General features: G+C 41.0%; 1 protein-coding gene across 27 annotated transcripts; it reads right to left on the reverse strand.

Annotated features, from left to right (window-relative positions):
• Nucleotides 1-284: 284 nt before the first annotated feature.
• Nucleotides 285-14,035, reverse strand: LOC110602520 (alpha/beta hydrolase domain-containing protein 17C-like). Of its 27 annotated transcripts, none has more exons than XM_043957954.1 (10): nucleotides 13,788-14,024; nucleotides 13,560-13,672; nucleotides 12,726-13,021; nucleotides 3,038-3,119; nucleotides 2,554-2,691; nucleotides 2,154-2,231; nucleotides 1,333-1,355; nucleotides 910-1,079; nucleotides 761-808; nucleotides 285-654 (listed from the first exon to the last, which is right to left on the reverse strand). In XM_043957954.1, the coding sequence occupies exons 5-10, from the start codon at nucleotides 2,565-2,567 to the stop codon at nucleotides 463-465; spliced, it is 525 nt and encodes a 174-aa protein (XP_043813889.1). In that variant the 5' UTR covers nucleotides 2,568-2,691; nucleotides 3,038-3,119; nucleotides 12,726-13,021; nucleotides 13,560-13,672; nucleotides 13,788-14,024; the 3' UTR covers nucleotides 285-462. The 27 variants fall into 27 exon arrangements, 18 of the variants coding, with proteins under 18 accessions (XP_043813889.1, XP_043813890.1, XP_043813888.1 ...); XM_043957955.1 differs by having other exon boundaries at nucleotides 12,751-13,021; nucleotides 13,788-14,023; XM_043957953.1 differs by having other exon boundaries at nucleotides 3,038-3,103; nucleotides 13,788-14,023.
• Nucleotides 14,036-17,249: the final 3,214 nt, after the last annotated feature.

A 17,249-nucleotide genomic window follows, 5' to 3' on the forward strand; every position in this document is an offset into this window, starting at 1 on the left:
TATGTGGAAGTAAATTGGTCGTTAAATTTTGGTCGCTAAATGGTCGCTGTTTTTGTCGCTAATTTGGTCAATATTTAGTCGCATCAGAGAAGAGCAATTAGTCGCTATTTCAATATTTCGTCGCAAATTAATAGTAAAATTAAAAAAATATTTATTATTTAATTTATTTTTGTGGCTGATTAGTCACTAATAAATACATTTAAATCTTATTCATATCATTTTTTCAATAAATTCATAAACCTGCTATAATATCAATATGTACACACATTCCAATACATAAAACATCAAAAACAATATATACACATCAACTTCATTTCATAATTCTGCAATCTAAAAGTCCAAAACATTACTATAGTTCAACACTAAGAAACTTAAAATATCTCAAAATACATAATGGATCCAACTAGTATCAAGTTCATATCATAAAATATATTATTTAAGTCAGTGAGTAATGACATCATGCTAATCCATATGTGAATCACCAAGAGATCTATGAGCTGGAGGATTATCAGATGATGATGGCATCAATGAGGAAGACTGCTGTCCCATCTTCGCTGTCTGTAGTTCATCACGCATTTGAGCTATCATCTGATTTTGGTCTTCTACAAGTTTCTGCAAACTATTATACTTCTCTTCAAACTTTGCTTCAATTTCCTTCTTCCATTCAATCAATGTGAAACTATTCTACACTCTTAAGTTTTCATAACTGAAGTTATCTGGTAATGCAATATTACGAAGAATAACAATGACAAGAACTTACATGTATAACAAGAACTGGGCAATTGACTTGCCGTATTTTGTCAATATTCTGCAAGTAATAGACAAGTTCTCCAATTAAAAGTTAATAAGAAATGTAATTTACTATTACAAAAAGGAATAGAATATCAAGGAAACTGGCACTAAACTCACCTTGTAAATGTCAAACCAAAATGTCATCTTGATAGGACACAAGACGCGTATGCCTGAAAGGATTGCGCTGTGAAGAACAACTCCCCTCAACTTCTCTAAACGAGAAGCTAAATGCAAGGTAGGTCCACTTCCAACAGATTGGCCATACAAGATCAAATCCTCTTCCTTAACTTCATATTCATTCATCAAACAATTGTACACGGCCTCTATGTCAGAGTATGTGTTTAACTCAGAGGGCTATTAAAATTCCACAAATAACAACTGATCAGGCATGTAAAATTAGCATTGTAGGTGAAGACAAATGAACATGTAGGCATAAATTATTGAGACAAATAGTTTTTTTTTTTTTTTGGAGAAAAAAGGTAGCTATTCAAGATTTTAATTTAAAAAATACAGATAATTGATCTCATAGAATATATTTACCTTGCCAGAAGATGCCCCATATCCTGAAGACAAATGAACAGTTTATGCTATAAGTCCACTCAAGTACTGTAAAAAATAAATAAGAAAGCTATTGATCATTGATCAGTGAATGAGCCAAGTTCACAGTTCATTTACTTTCCATGGGCAGTTTCTCCCATGAAATTATCTGTGAATGAGCCAAGTCCACCCAAGAAATTGAGATTGAAAATCGGAATAAAATCGCATTTATTATCAAATTAAGTGAATGCAATTTTAAGAGGTATATTAAATTAATTATAAAAATATTTAAAAATGATCTTCCTTTATTCTACGTGAAAGAGAATTTAATTAATATTAAATTGGTATATATTTTTTAATTTCAAAAGAAAGAAATCAGATTCCACCATGTTCTATTGCACCTTAAACGAGAATTTGTTTATATTACAATAGTATACTCGTGATTATTAATTATGATAAAAATTAATCATTATTGTAACACTTGTGAATAACAACACAAATTTATATGAAATTTGTATGACACTTGCGATTATAATCATTATTGTATTCTAATCATTTATCGGTTGTAACCAGAAGACAAAAGAATTTGAATACCAAGAGAAATATATATTAACATGCAATTCCAAAATAGAGGCTCCTTTTTCTTCTCAAACAAACAAAGAAAATTTACAGGATTACTTCACGAACCCCACCAAGACAAAGAAAATCAAATATCAAAAAAAAAAAAAAACAAAAGACATAACGGTTAAATAAATAAATAAACATGAAGTGAAATGATTAGTCAAACATTGAATAACTCCTCATTGTAGGCAATAGGCATGTACCTCATCAACAACTCTAGTGGGAATTTTTCACACCCCTGTTCCTCGAAATCTGCCACTCTTCTCCTGGACAACAAGCACCTAACAACCAAGAAGATTCTCGTTCAAGACCAGCAATATATGCATGTGAGTCTAAAACAAGAAGTTAACAGCCAAGAGGATTCCCATTTTCAGATCAACAATATACATGTGAGAGTTAGACAGCAAACACATGGGGAAAGGGATGAACTAAACTGAGACCTATGTTTATATCAATAGAAAACTCAGCTTTTGGATTAGAGGAATGATGAAAGTAAAGAACATTAACATATTTGTTTTAAAGAGAATAAGGATAAGTGACATAAAATAAAAGCAAAGCAGAATAAGAGCAAGCGGAAACTGCAAAAGAGGTTGCAGAAAATACCTCTCTTTTGTCATTAATGACAATAGCACCAATACCTACTCTATGTGAAGCATTAGCAGGGATTGTACTTGCAGTTTCAGGAATCCAGTAAACAAGCATAAGGTAACTTGGCTCAGCACGGTGGTACCAAAATCCTTCCTGTAAAAATATTTTATGTTTGTCCTGAACTTCATGTCTCACCAAAAGGGGAATCATCCATATAAAATTTCACACAGGCGACCACCAAAATTATCATTTTGATTCAAGAATGAATATATCCAATCCTACCACAGTTGCTTTTGGAAAATAATGCAACAAGATGGGCTCCTTACGATATTTCACAGGATAAAATTGTTGGGTGTACAACTGACTGTTTACTCCATCTAAAATGCACATAATTGATTTATCTTAAGAGATCATAATTAGAGAGTAATTGGATAATTATATGGGCATCAACCCTTACATACTGTGGCCACTTCATTTTACAGAAGCATAAAATGATTACCTTAACTGCAGTTTCTACAAGATTTACAAGTTCAATGGGTAACTTAATCCAAACTCCCCTCTTCGCCTGCATAAAAGATAAGCTAAAAGGCATTTCAGTACTATCACAATTGCTACTGTAACGACCCCAAAAAGGACCGTCACCGGCGCTAGGATTCAGGTCGGCTTAAGGCCGCCAGAACCCGTAGCAAGCCTGCTATACTCTCTGTGTACCTGTAAACCTCATACATGATCATACATTTTCAGTGAAAATAAAACTCTTTACTGAACCAAGGCTTAACCTGTGCATGCACTATCTCTGTACTCTGTACTCATGTACTCTGTACTCTGTATCCCTGACTAGAGCTTGCTCTAGATGGGTTAATTCATACCTGTTAAGCCTGGTTTTCACATACAGGAAAACATATAGACATATACAGATCATGTACAAAACATACATCACTAGGTCTAGGGCAAGCAACAACTATTACATCTTTTTACTATTACATGTCCACTCTAAGCTATTACAGATCTCTTTCCTTTTCTTGTACTCTGCTGGACTGTCCCTGTCCACTGTACACTGAACCTGCAAAACTGGGGTTAAGGGAGTGGGATGAGCTCTATAGCCCAGTGAGTAGAACAGTAAAACATCTCAGTCAAATATGATCTCATGGAATGCGCCATAACACAGACAAGTCACATCAAGAGTAAACCTGTCACCACATAGTCCCAGTAACTCTGTGCCAGGGCGTAGAATCGAGCACCTGGTCTTCCTGTCATATATGTATATGTGTATATAACACCTGTGAACTTACCATTGCCAGGGCGTAGTCAAAGGCTCCTGGACTTTGCTATATCCCTGCCAGGGCGTAGTCAAAGGCTCCTGGTCTTTGCTATACGTGCCAGGGCGTAGTCAAAGGCTCCTGGACTTCCTGTCTGAGACTATTGGATCATTCAGCATTCACTCACATCACCAAATAACAATGCAATGCAACATAGTCGTGAACACTAATGCAATCAACCTATGGCATAAACATGATGCATGAGATATGCTAAAAGCAGTTTGTAGTTCAATTAAAAGTCATAAGTTTAGTTCCACTCACCTCTGGCTATCTGGACTGACTGACTCTGCAGGTTTACCTCTGGAGCAGTACTCACTGCTGCTCTCTCTGGTTCCTCTGGTCTGTAATACATAAAGATTCAAATGAGGGACCAGACTAACTTATCAATACCTCTATTACATTCCCCAAGAATCCCCTGAAACTCACTTAACTAGCCATGCAAAACATGCAAAAGAAAAGCTGGACAGAACACTTTCGGCGGCAGGTTCGGCAGCCGAATGTCCTCTCCAGAGACGAAACTCAAGCACCTTCGGCGGCCGAATCTCAAGCTTCGGCGGCCGAACCCTTTCGGGGGCAAGTTTCGGGGGCCAAAACATACTCCAGAGACGAAAGTCTCTACCTTCGGCGGCACCTTCGGCGGCCGAAGTCCCCAAACAGAGCCGAACATGCAAAAACACTCGGGGGCAAGCTGTGGCAACCAAGTCACCATGCAGGAGGTTCGGCGGCCGAATGAACCTTCGGCTGCCGAACCTGAGTTCATCCAGAACTCAGCTTCAACGGCAAACCATCTTCTCCTTCCCCTCAAGCTCTCAAAACATGCATATCTCAGCTACTCAACATACATATACTCATGTATATGATCACAGGGGTCCAAAACTAGCTAATAACCCCAAACAACAAAACAAACATAACACATAATCATATAGTCATGCATATATCCGTAAACCTTCCATTGACAACCTAAACATGCATCTCTCTCTTCACAACTCCCATAAAATCTTCAGAAAACATATAAAACCATAGTCAACACATCACTTACCTCCTGGTGAGTGATCTCAACAAAGGAAAACGGATCAACTCTCTTCACCCTCACTAACTCTCCAAAGCTCACTTTTTGCTTCAAACCTTCACAACTTGGTAAATGAGCAAACTCCTGCATGAGCTGCTCAAAACACGTGCAGATGAGTCATAGAAGACGTGGCTCATTCATGGCAAGAATCTGAAGCCAACATCTGTCAAAAGCCATGACTCAGCTCACTAGCCAACTCATCGTCGGCTGTCCAATCACAGGCAAGACCATGCAACATTCGGAGGCCGAACTTTCCTTCGGAAGCCAAACACTTTCGGCGGCCGAACTTACTTTCGGCGGCCGAACTTGGCTCAACTGCATTAGGTCATTTCACCTCAAAACTCACTTCCCTTAACCTTAAAACACATCATAACACGTAGCAAACAAAACTCCTACCCTTTTTCTCGACTCCCAGCACCCTGGATTCCATCAGACAATAGGACTTCCGGTGCCGGACTCGAGCCGGGTGTTACATTCTCCCCTCCTTAAGAACATTCGTCCTCGAATGTTCCTAAAACAAACAACAATCACAACAAAAGGAGGAAACAAACCTCAAAACAAATATGGATACTGCTGGAGCATAGACTCCCGCGTCTCCCATGTGCACTCTTCTAGATTATGGTGGTTCCATAAAACTTTCACCATCGGAATCTCCTTGTTCCTTAGCTGTCTGATCTGCGTGCCCAGAACCCGCACTGGCTGCTCTATATAGGTGAGATCTGTATGAATCTCCACCTCAGGCTCACTCAGAACCTGATTCGGATCTGACACAAACTGTCGTAGCATAGAAACATGAAATACCGGGTGAATCCTCTCCATAGAAGCAGGTAAATCCAGCTTATACGACACATTTCCGATCCTCTGTAACACTTCAAAGGGTCCAATGTACCGTGGAGCTAATTTACCTTTCTTCCCAAAACGAACCACTCTTTTCATTGGAGACACTTTCAGCAATACCCAATTACCCTCTTGAAACTCTAACTGCTTTCTGCGAACGTCTGCATAACTTTTCTGTCTACTCTGAGCTGTTCTGATTCTCTCTCTGATTATGGGCACCATTCGACTGGTAATGTCTACTAACTCTGGCCCTGCAAGAGCCTTCTCCCCTACCTCTTCCCAGCAAACAGGGGATCTGCACTTCCTCCCATATAATGCTTCATAAGGAGCCATCCCAATACTAGCATGATGACTGTTATTGTAGGCAAATTCCACCAAAGGTAGATGCTGCCTCCAAGAACCGCCAAAGTCTAACACACAAAGGCGAAGCATATCCTCTATGGTCTGGATGGTCCTTTCTGACTGTCCATCAGTCTGTGGGTGGAAAGCAGTACTAAAATCCAATCTCGTGCCCATTGCACTTTGCAGACTCCGCCAAAAGCGGGAGGTAAACTGAGGTCCTCTGTCTGAAACTATCGATACTGGAACTCCATGTAATCTCACTATCTCATCCAGATAGACCTGTGCTAACTTATCCACAGAATAGTTACTCCGTACTGGAAGAAAATGAGCAGATTTCGTGAGTCTGTCCACAATCACCCATATCGAGTCTATCCTGTTGGACGCTACTGGTAAACCCACTACAAAATCCATGGCTATGTTCTCCCATTTCCATTCTGGAATCGGTAATGGGTTAAGCATTCCGGCTGGTTTCTGATGCTCTAATTTCACCCTCTGACAAACCTCACAGGCTGTCACGAACTGCGCCACTTCCTTCTTCATGGCTGGCCACCAATAAACCCTTTTCAGGTCCTGATACATCTTGGTAGCTCCTGGGTGAACACTATACTTTGCATTATGAGCTTCCCTCATAATGTCTTCCTTCACACTGTCCCTATCTGGTACACAAAGTCGACTTCCATAGCGAAGGATCCCTTTGCTGTCAAATCTGAACTCTACACTATTGCCTGACTGAACAGTCCTGGCAATTTTCATCAACTCAGGGTCCTCATGCTGTCTCTGAGTTATCTGCTCCAGAAACACAGGTGTCACCCTTATCTGTGCTATCAACGCACCTGTACCAGACAATTCTAGCTGTAATCCCTCGTCAAAGAGCTTATAAAGCTCCATCACAACTGGTCTCCGCTCCGCTGCTATATGGGACAAACTGCCTAGTGACTTCCGGCTTAGGGCGTCTGCGACAACATTCGCCTTACCCGGATGATACTGAATCTTACAATCATAATCACTGAGCAATTCGACCCATCTTCTTTGCCGCAAATTCAGCTCTCTCTGACTTAAGATGTACTGTAAACTCTTGTGATCAGTGAAGATCTCGCATTTAACCCCGTAGAGGTAATGCCGCCACATCTTAAGTGCAAAGATAACTGCTGCCATCTCGAGGTCATGGGTAGGGTAATTCAACTCGTGCTTCTTCAACTGTCTCGAAGCATAAGCGATTACTCTATCCCTCTGCATCAATACACAACCCAATCCCACTCGAGATGCATCACAGAACACTGTGAACTCTTCATTACTGACAGGCAGAGCTAACACTGGTGCTGTTGTCAATCTCTTCTTGAGCTCTTCAAAGCTCTCTTCACACTGATCTGACCAGATAAACTTCTGGTTCTTCTGAGTCAATTTGGTCATAGGAGCTGCTATCTTTGAGAAGTTCTGAACGAACCTCCTGTAGTAACCTGCCAGTCCCAGAAAGCTTTTAATCTCAGTCACTGTCGTGGGTCTGGGCCAGTTAGCTACAGCCTCTATCTTCTTGGGGTCTACCTCAATACCCTCTGCTGATACCACATGTCCCAAGAAGGCAATGCTCCGTAACCAAAACTCACACTTTGAGAACTTGGCATATAAACCATGCTCTCTCAGTGTCTGCAACACGATCCTCAGATGCTGGGCATGCTCCTCTGCATCTCTGGAATACACTAAGATATCATCGATAAACACAATGACAAAGTGATCCAGAAACTCACTGAATACCCTGTTCATGAGATCCATAAATGCTGCAGGGGCGTTAGTCAACCCGAACGGCATCACTAAGAACTCATAATGCCCATATCTGGTCCGAAAAGCTGTCTTAGGCACATCTGCCTCGCTGACTCTCAACTGATGATACCCAGATCTCAGATCTATTTTCGAGAAACAACCTGCTCCAGCTAGCTGGTCAAATAGATCATCAATCCTAGGTAAGGGATACCTATTCTTGATAGTGACCTTGTTCAACTGTCTGTAGTCGATACAAAGTCTAAGGGATCCATCCTTCTTTCTGACAAAAAGCACTGGAGCACCCCAAGGTGAGGTACTAGGGCGGATGAAACCCTTATCTACCAAGTCCTGCAACTGTTCTTTCAACTCTGATAACTCAGCTGGCGCCATCCTGTAGGGAGGAATAGAGATAGGTCTGGTACCTGGCAGTAATTCAATTTCAAACCCTATCTCCCTATCAGGTGGTAGTCCTGGCAAATCGTCTGGGAACACATCGAGAAACTCTCGAACTACTGGTACCGTGGCTGGTTTCCTCACCTGACTGTCTAGCTCTCTCACATGAGCTAGAAACCCCTGACAACCCCTCCTAAGCAAACGACGAGCCTGAAGGGCTGAAATCATACCTCTGGGTGTACCTCTCCTGTCTCCTCTGAAGACACACTCTGACCCATCCTGGTCTCTGAGACTCACTAACTTCTCTCGACAGTCCAATGTAGCACTATATGCAGATAGCCAATCCATCCCTAGAATGACATCAAAATCTGTCAAGTCTAGAACCACAAGGTCAGCTGGAAGGCATCTACCCTCTATGAATACTGGACTGAAACGACAGACTGACGCTGTCACTGACGGGTCACACTTGGGTCCACTGACCCAGAGAGGATACTCTAACTCAGAACTGATCAAACCCAAGCGCTCTATGGCTCTCGAAGCAATAAAGGAATGAGAAGCACCGGGGTCCATCAAAGCATACACATCTGAACACCCAATGATGAGATTACCTGACACCACTGTGTTCGACGTGTTAGCCTCCTCCTGTGTCACTGTGAAAATCCGTGCTGGGGCTATCGGATTTCCACCTCGGGAACCTGCTGCTGAAGTAGAGGCTACCCCTCTCCCTCTACCTCTGCCACTCGTCTGAGGCATGACTGGAGCTGCTGGCCGTACAACTGGTTGTACCACACTGCCAGAACTCATCTGCTGGGATGGTGCAAAAGTCATCTGCGGACAATCCCGAGCAATATGCCCTTCCTGTCCACAGCGAAAACAAGCTGAAGATCCCAACCGACAAACTCCTCCATGTGGTTTTCCGCATCGTCTGCAGACTGGAGCTGTGCCAGAGCTTGAGCCACTACCTATTCCCAGACCTGACTTGACTTTACTCCAGAACCCTTTCCTTGTTCCTCTCGCTCTATCCCATCTCTTACTGCCTGTCGAACCTGAACTGGGGGCCTTAGAACCCGAAGCCTGTGCCTTTGACTGTTTCTGACTCTTAGCACTAGCTTCCATCTTCCTAGCTGCATCTATAATAGAGTGAAAACTCTCCTTTTCTGCTGGAAGGATCAAAGAAGAATACCTGGGATGAAGTCTCATGGTATATCTCCTTGCTTTCTTCTGATCAGTATCATAGGCCTGACCCACGTACTGAAGCAGATCTAAGAACTTATCTGTGAACTCATCAACAGTCATCTCATCTGTTTGTCTCAGCTGTTCAAACTCAATTATCTTCATCTCTCGGGAACTGTCAGGAAAAGCCCACCCTGCAAACTCATTGGCGAACTCTCCCCATGACATGCTGTCCATTCTAGGTTCCACATAATTCTTAAACCATTCTCTGGCTTTCCTGCATTTTAATGTGAAACCTGCCATCTCAATGGCTCTCCTATCATCTGCTCCCAATTCGCTGGTAATCATCCTAACTGCTCTGAGGTAATCAAATGGATCATCTCCCGTGTTGTATTTCGGAGCATCCAATTTCAAGTACTCCGTCATTTGGACTTTACCTCCAGATGAGCTAGGTTCATGTCTGTCAACAACAGGGGCTACTGGTTCTGGTGGTAGTACTGGTTCATTTGGTTCTAGGTGTGCTGCACTTGGATGGGTAGGGGAAGATGGATACTATACCCATGCTGTCATCTCCAGACTGACAATCTCCATAGCTTCCCTCCTTTCCTCTGATCTTTCTCCCCTCACTGTTCCTCTTCTGCTCTCGTCGACAGACCTTCTAGGGTCTATTGACGTACCTTCCCTGCTAGATCTCTGAGACCTTGCCCGTGGCAATGCAGGAGGACGAGCAGCTGGTCTCTCATTCTCTGGTGGGACTCCAGTCAATCGAGCTGATCGACGAGTTCCTCTCATCTTTACTCTCTGGAAACACAACAGATAACATAACACTTTAGCACATAAATAACACATAACAAGAAGGCACATGCATAACTCATGGCATATCACAGATAGGACGCAACACCCTATTCTAGTGGACATGATTTCCTATTGTGCTTGACCACTGCTAACCTGTCTGAGCCCAACACTGTCTCTATAGGTCCGATCATGTGAACCTAGGGCTCTGATACCAATCTGTAACGACCCCAAAAAGGACCGTCACCGGCGCTAGGATTCAGGTCGGCTTAAGGCCGCCAGAACCCGTAGCAAGCCTGCTATACTCTCTGTGTACCTGTAAACCTCATACATGATCATACATTTTCAGTGAAAATAAAACTCTTTACTGAACCAAGGCTTAACCTGTGCATGCACTATCTCTGTACTCTGTACTCATGTACTCTGTACTCTGTATCCCTGACTAGAGCTTGCTCTAGATGGGTTAATTCATACCTGTTAAGCCTGGTTTTCACATACAGGAAAACATATAGACATATACAGATCATGTACAAAACATACATCACTAGGTCTAGGGCAAGCAACAACTATTACATCTTTTTACTATTACATGTCCACTCTAAGCTATTACAGATCTCTTTCCTTTTCTTGTACTCTGCTGGACTGTCCCTGTCCACTGTACACTGAACCTGCAAAACTGGGGTTAAGGGAGTGGGATGAGCTCTATAGCCCAGTGAGTAGAACAGTAAAACATCTCAGTCAAATATGATCTCATGGAATGCGCCATAACACAGACAAGTCACATCAAGAGTAAACCTGTCACCACATAGTCCCAGTAACTCTGTGCCAGGGCGTAGAATCGAGCACCTGGTCTTCCTGTCATATATGTATATGTGTATATAACACCTGTGAACTTACCATTGCCAGGGCGTAGTCAAAGGCTCCTGGACTTTGCTATATCCCTGCCAGGGCGTAGTCAAAGGCTCCTGGTCTTTGCTATACGTGCCAGGGCGTAGTCAAAGGCTCCTGGACTTCCTGTCTGAGACTATTGGATCATTCAGCATTCACTCACATCACCAAATAACAATGCAATGCAACATAGTCGTGAACACTAATGCAATCAACCTATGGCATAAACATGATGCATGAGATATGCTAAAAGCAGTTTGTAGTTCAATTAAAAGTCATAAGTTTAGTTCCACTCACCTCTGGCTATCTGGACTGACTGACTCTGCAGGTTTACCTCTGGAGCAGTACTCACTGCTGCTCTCTCTGGTTCCTCTGGTCTGTAATACATAAAGATTCAAATGAGGGACCAGACTAACTTATCAATACCTCTATTACATTCCCCAAGAATCCCCTGAAACTCACTTAACTAGCCATGCAAAACATGCAAAAGAAAAGCTGGACAGAACACTTTCGGCGGCAGGTTCGGCAGCCGAATGTCCTCTCCAGAGACGAAACTCAAGCACCTTCGGCGGCCGAATCTCAAGCTTCGGCGGCCGAACCCTTTCGGGGGCAAGTTTCGGGGGCCAAAACATACTCCAGAGACGAAAGTCTCTACCTTCGGCGGCACCTTCGGCGGCCGAAGTCCCCAAACAGAGCCGAACATGCAAAAACACTCGGGGGCAAGCTGTGGCAACCAAGTCACCATGCAGGAGGTTCGGCGGCCGAATGAACCTTCGGCTGCCGAACCTGAGTTCATCCAGAACTCAGCTTCAACGGCAAACCATCTTCTCCTTCCCCTCAAGCTCTCAAAACATGCATATCTCAGCTACTCAACATACATATACTCATGTATATGATCACAGGGGTCCAAAACTAGCTAATAACCCCAAACAACAAAACAAACATAACACATAATCATATAGTCATGCATATATCCGTAAACCTTCCATTGACAACCTAAACATGCATCTCTCTCTTCACAACTCCCATAAAACCTTCAGAAAACATATAAAACCATAGTCAACACATCACTTACCTCCTGGTGAGTGATCTCAACAAAGGAAAACGGATCAACTCTCTTCACCCTCACTAACTCTCCAAAGCTCACTTTTTGCTTCAAACCTTCACAACTTGGTAAATGAGCAAACTCCTGCATGAGCTGCTCAAAACACGTGCAGATGAGTCATAGAAGACGTGGCTCATTCATGGCAAGAATCTGAAGCCAACATCTGTCAAAAGCCATGACTCAGCTCACTAGCCAACTCATCGTCGGCTGTCCAATCACAGGCAAGACCATGCAACATTCGGAGGCCGAACTTCCCTTCGGAAGCCAAACACTTTCGGCGGCCGAACTTACTTTCGGCGGCCGAACTTGGCTCAACTGCATTAGGTCATTTCACCTCAAAACTCACTTCCCTTAACCTTAAAACACATCATAACACGTAGCAAACAAAACTCCTACCCTTTTTCTCGACTCCCAGCACCCTGGATTCCATCAGACAATAGGACTTCCGGTGCCGGACTCGAGCCGGGTGTTACAGCTACTAACTCAAACTAGCGAGTAAACTAGTAAATACCTGATTAATCACATAACTGATTTACCAGTAAACATATTAACTCATAGGCATGCTTAGATAAAATTGTACTAGAGTAACAAATACCTGTTGCCTCCACAGTGATAATGAAGCTCTGAGCAAGGTGAGAAATACGTCAGGTTCCATAGGCTCCTTCATGTCAACTATTACACCCTCATGATCATCATTAGATGCAGGAAGCAATTTAACATGATTAACACCATTTTCAATTGGTGCAGAATTTCCCAAAATTGACATAGATTCAACCATAGTTGGAACAGTAAATTAAGTCAACGGGCCTGCATAAGCACACAAATAAATAGAGGGAAAAAAAAAAGTTATCAGCCCCAACCATGTATAAGCACACAGATTTGTGAAATACAGCCATCTTTGACCATTCCATTCTCTTACACCAATCCCAATTCTACCTTTTTCCCTCAAACAACAAAAGAGAAATTCTCTCTCTCAAAAAAAAAAAAAAATAAAACAAAACAAAAGGGTACTCCAGAAGAAATTCGCTCTATCAAATAATGAAATATAGAACACATCAAAAGTAATTGAACTGCAATACCCAGAAGAAAAATTTTGCATATCAAACAAGAAACTGTATTTCAATACTAAATTCCTTATATTGCAGACCAATCAGATAGATTGAAACTACTTCACTAATCATTACAGCACCCAGATCTTCCCAATATCTCTTACTAAAATCAGACTACTGAGTCCAACAATGAAGTGAAGAACACGTAAAATTTAGAAATCCACTCAATTATATCAAGGGGACCAAAAAAGAAAACGAAAGAAGAAGAAAAGAAAATCTGGGTAAGTAAGACATACCAGAGAAAGAGTAGCAAAAGGTCGAGTAGGATCTTTTCAAGAAATGGGCACTCAAAATCGTGGAAAAACAAAAGATGTCGACAACAGTAGTTGAAGTGAAGGAAAAGAAAAGCCTGAAAAAAACAAATAAACGAAAAGAATAAAAGAGGAGAAACTGAGGAGAAGCCATAAACAGATAATAGAGGAGAAACTGAACAAAGCGAAGACAGAGACAAAAACTGAGCAAACCTGAAGAGAGTTCCAGTCAAAGGAAATGTCGCCGACGCCGATTGGGGAGAGGCAAGGGTTGTCTCCAGTGAAGTGGGGGGAGAGAGGCGTTGACTGGGAATTATGGGAAGGGAATCGGGGGAGAGAGGTGCCGACGGAGAGAGGGAAGTGTGACTCTAGCAAAGTGGAAAAATAAATGAGGGGATTAGGGTTAGTTTTGTTAGTATAGCTAATTAGGGATTAGGGATTAAGAATTAGGGATTAGGGTTAGTTTTGTTAGGAATTAGGGATTAAAGATTAGAAATTAGGGATTAGAGATTAAAATTAGGGATTAGGGTTAGGGATTAGAGATTAAAAATTTTTTTTATAAATTTTATAATATATAAAAAAATATAATATATAAAAAAATATATTTTATATAAAATATAAAATATAATATATTTTAGAGATTAAAAGATTAGGAATTAGGGATTAGAGATTAAAAAATATAATATATAAAAAAATATATTTTATAATAATATTTATAAATTTTTTTATATATTTTTATTTAAAAATTTAAATTTAAATATTTTTTAGAAATATTATATTTTTTAAATGAAAATTATTAATGAAAAATATTTTTTATATAAATTATTAATTAAAATATATAAGATTAAACGGGTTCGAGTTTTATTCGGATAATAATAATCGGGTTTGGAACAGATTCGGATAGTTTAAATTAATTTTTAATCGGGTTCGGAACGGGTTCGGATATTACTAATATAAATCGGGTTCGGGTTCGGGTAGTTTAATTTTCACTGGTACCCTACCCGTTTACATCCTTAGGTTAGAGTAGGGATGTAAACGGATCGGGTATTTTCAGGTATCCGATCCGATCGAACCCTAATAGAACGGATTTGGGTAGTTATAATCGGGTTTGGGACGGGTTCGGGTTTTAAAAATAATACCCGTTGCGGGTTCGGATCGGATTCGGATTTTATGTACAGGGTACCCACTACCCGAATCCGTTTATATAAATAATTAATCTAATATAAAAAAATATATTTTATAATAATATTTATAAATTTTTTTTATATATTTTTATTTAAAAATTTAAATTTAAATATTCTTTAGAAATATTATATTTTTTAAATGAAAATTAATAATGAAAAATATTTTTTATATAAATTATTAATTAAAATATATAAGATTAAACGGGTTCGGGTTCGGGTAGTTTAATTTTTACGGGTACCCTACCCGTTTCCATCCCTAGGTCAGAGCATCTCTTAAATTATTAAAACGACGTCGTTTTATATACCGAATTGAAATTACTTAATTTAAAATTTTAAATAAAATAAAATTTAATTAAAAATTAAATTAAAATTTTAAAAATAAAATGGTCGCTGATTGGTCGCTATTTAGCGACTAATTATTTTAGTCGCTAAATATGGTCGCTAAATATCCCCGCCCAAAAAGTTGTCGCAATTTCGTCGCAAATATGGTCGCAGAAACTCGCGCCATTAATTCCCGCTAAATTTAGCGACCATTTCATATTTGGTCGCTAAATAGCGACCAATTAACGACCAAAAATTGGTCGTTAAGCTTTTTGTTAAATAAAAATATTATTTCATTCATTTAGTCGCAGAATGGTCGCTGATTGGTAGCTATATAGCGACCAAAAAATTTGGTCGCTAATTTTGGTTGCAATTTCACAGTTTTTTTGTAGTGATCTACCTTTGGTGGAGTTTGCCTACAATAACAGCCATCATGCTAGCATAGGGATGGCTCCTTATGAAGCTTTGTATGGGAGGAAGTGCAGATCCCCTGTTTGCTGGGAAGAGATAGGAGAGAAGGCTCTTGCAGGGCCAGAATTAGTAGAGATTACCAGTAGAGTGGTGCCCATGATCAGAGAGAGAATTAGAATAGCGCATAGTAGACAGAAAAGTTATGCAGACGTTCGCAGAAAGCAATTAGAGTTCCAAGAGGGTAATTGGGTCTTGCTTAAAGTGTCTCCAATGAAAGGAGTGGTTCGTTTTGGGAAGAAGGGTAAATTAGCTCCACGGTACATTGGACCCTTTGAGGTATTGCAGAGGATCAGAAATGTGTCGTATAAGCTGGACTTACCTGCTTCTATGGAGAGAATTCACCCGGTATTTCATGTTTCTATGCTACGGCAGTTTGTGTCAGATCCGAATCAGGTTCTGAGTGAGCCTGAGGTGAAGATTCTTACAGATCTCACCTATATAGAGCAGCCAGTGCGGATTCTGGACACACAGGTCAGACAGCTAAGGAACAAAGAAATCCCAATGGTGAAAGTTCTGTGGAACCACCATAATCTAGAAGAGTGCACCTGGGAGACGCGGGAGTCTATGCTCCAGCAGTATCTATATTTGTTTTGAGGTTAGTTTCCTCCTTTTTATGTGTTCATTGTTTGTTTTAGAACCATTCGAGGACGAATGTTCTTAAGGGGGGGAGAATGTAATACCCGGCTAGAGTCCGGCATCGGCATTCTACTTTCCGATGGAGTTTCGGATGTCGGAAGGCTCTAGAAGGGTGAGAGGGATGGTTTTTCTAATATGTTTTGGTATGTTTTATAGTGTTAATGCATAAGGAAATGAGTTTTGTGAATGAAATGAACCAAGGCAGAAAAGCCAGGTTCGGCCGCCGAAGTTGAGGTTCGGCCGCCGAACATGCATGGTGTAACGATCCGAAAATCGGACCGCTACCGGCGCTAGGATCCAGATCGGCTTAAGGCCGCCGGGACCCGTAGCAAGCCTGACATGCAACCTGTAAACCTGTTTAATCCCATACATGATCAACAATTATACATAAAAATTTAAAACTTTTCTTTCATACATTCTATCATCCACCAAACTCAACCTGTGCATGCACTGAACATATACATAATCATAAACTTGACCCCTCTGTGGGATCTCATCAAAGCCCTCAATGGGTGGCATAACAAGAGTTGAGTTGGCTAAACATGGACATCAATAACATTAAGATCATGTTTCAAAAGGGATTACATTAAACTATGGTCAAGCACTCTTCTAACCTCAATATCATTACATTACATATCTATACATCATTATACAATCTGTCATGTCCACTTTCTAACTATTACATACATAAGACTTCATTACTCTTCTTGACTTCTCTGTCTAACCGGTACCTACAAACCTGGGGAATTTGGGAGAGGGGTGAGCTACTAGAGCCCAGTGAGCAGAATAGTAAAACATTTAAAACATATGATAACATGAAATGCATCACATCACAACTAATCATATCAAGGATGAACTTGTCACCATTTAGCCCTCTACATAATCCAATCACGCCAGGGGCGTAGTGCAGGCCACATCTGGTCTTTCTCTTATACATAACATAACATAACATACATAATCCATGATGTCGGGGGCGTAGTGCAGGCCACATCCGGTCTTTCTCTTACATAGTGCCAGGGGCGTAGTGCAGGCCACACCTGGACTTCCATATCATATCGTCATG

The sequence above is a fragment of the Manihot esculenta genome, chromosome 6, assembly GCF_001659605.2.
Source record: "Manihot esculenta cultivar AM560-2 chromosome 6, M.esculenta_v8, whole genome shotgun sequence".
Taxonomy (NCBI): Eukaryota; Viridiplantae; Streptophyta; class Magnoliopsida; order Malpighiales; family Euphorbiaceae; genus Manihot; species Manihot esculenta.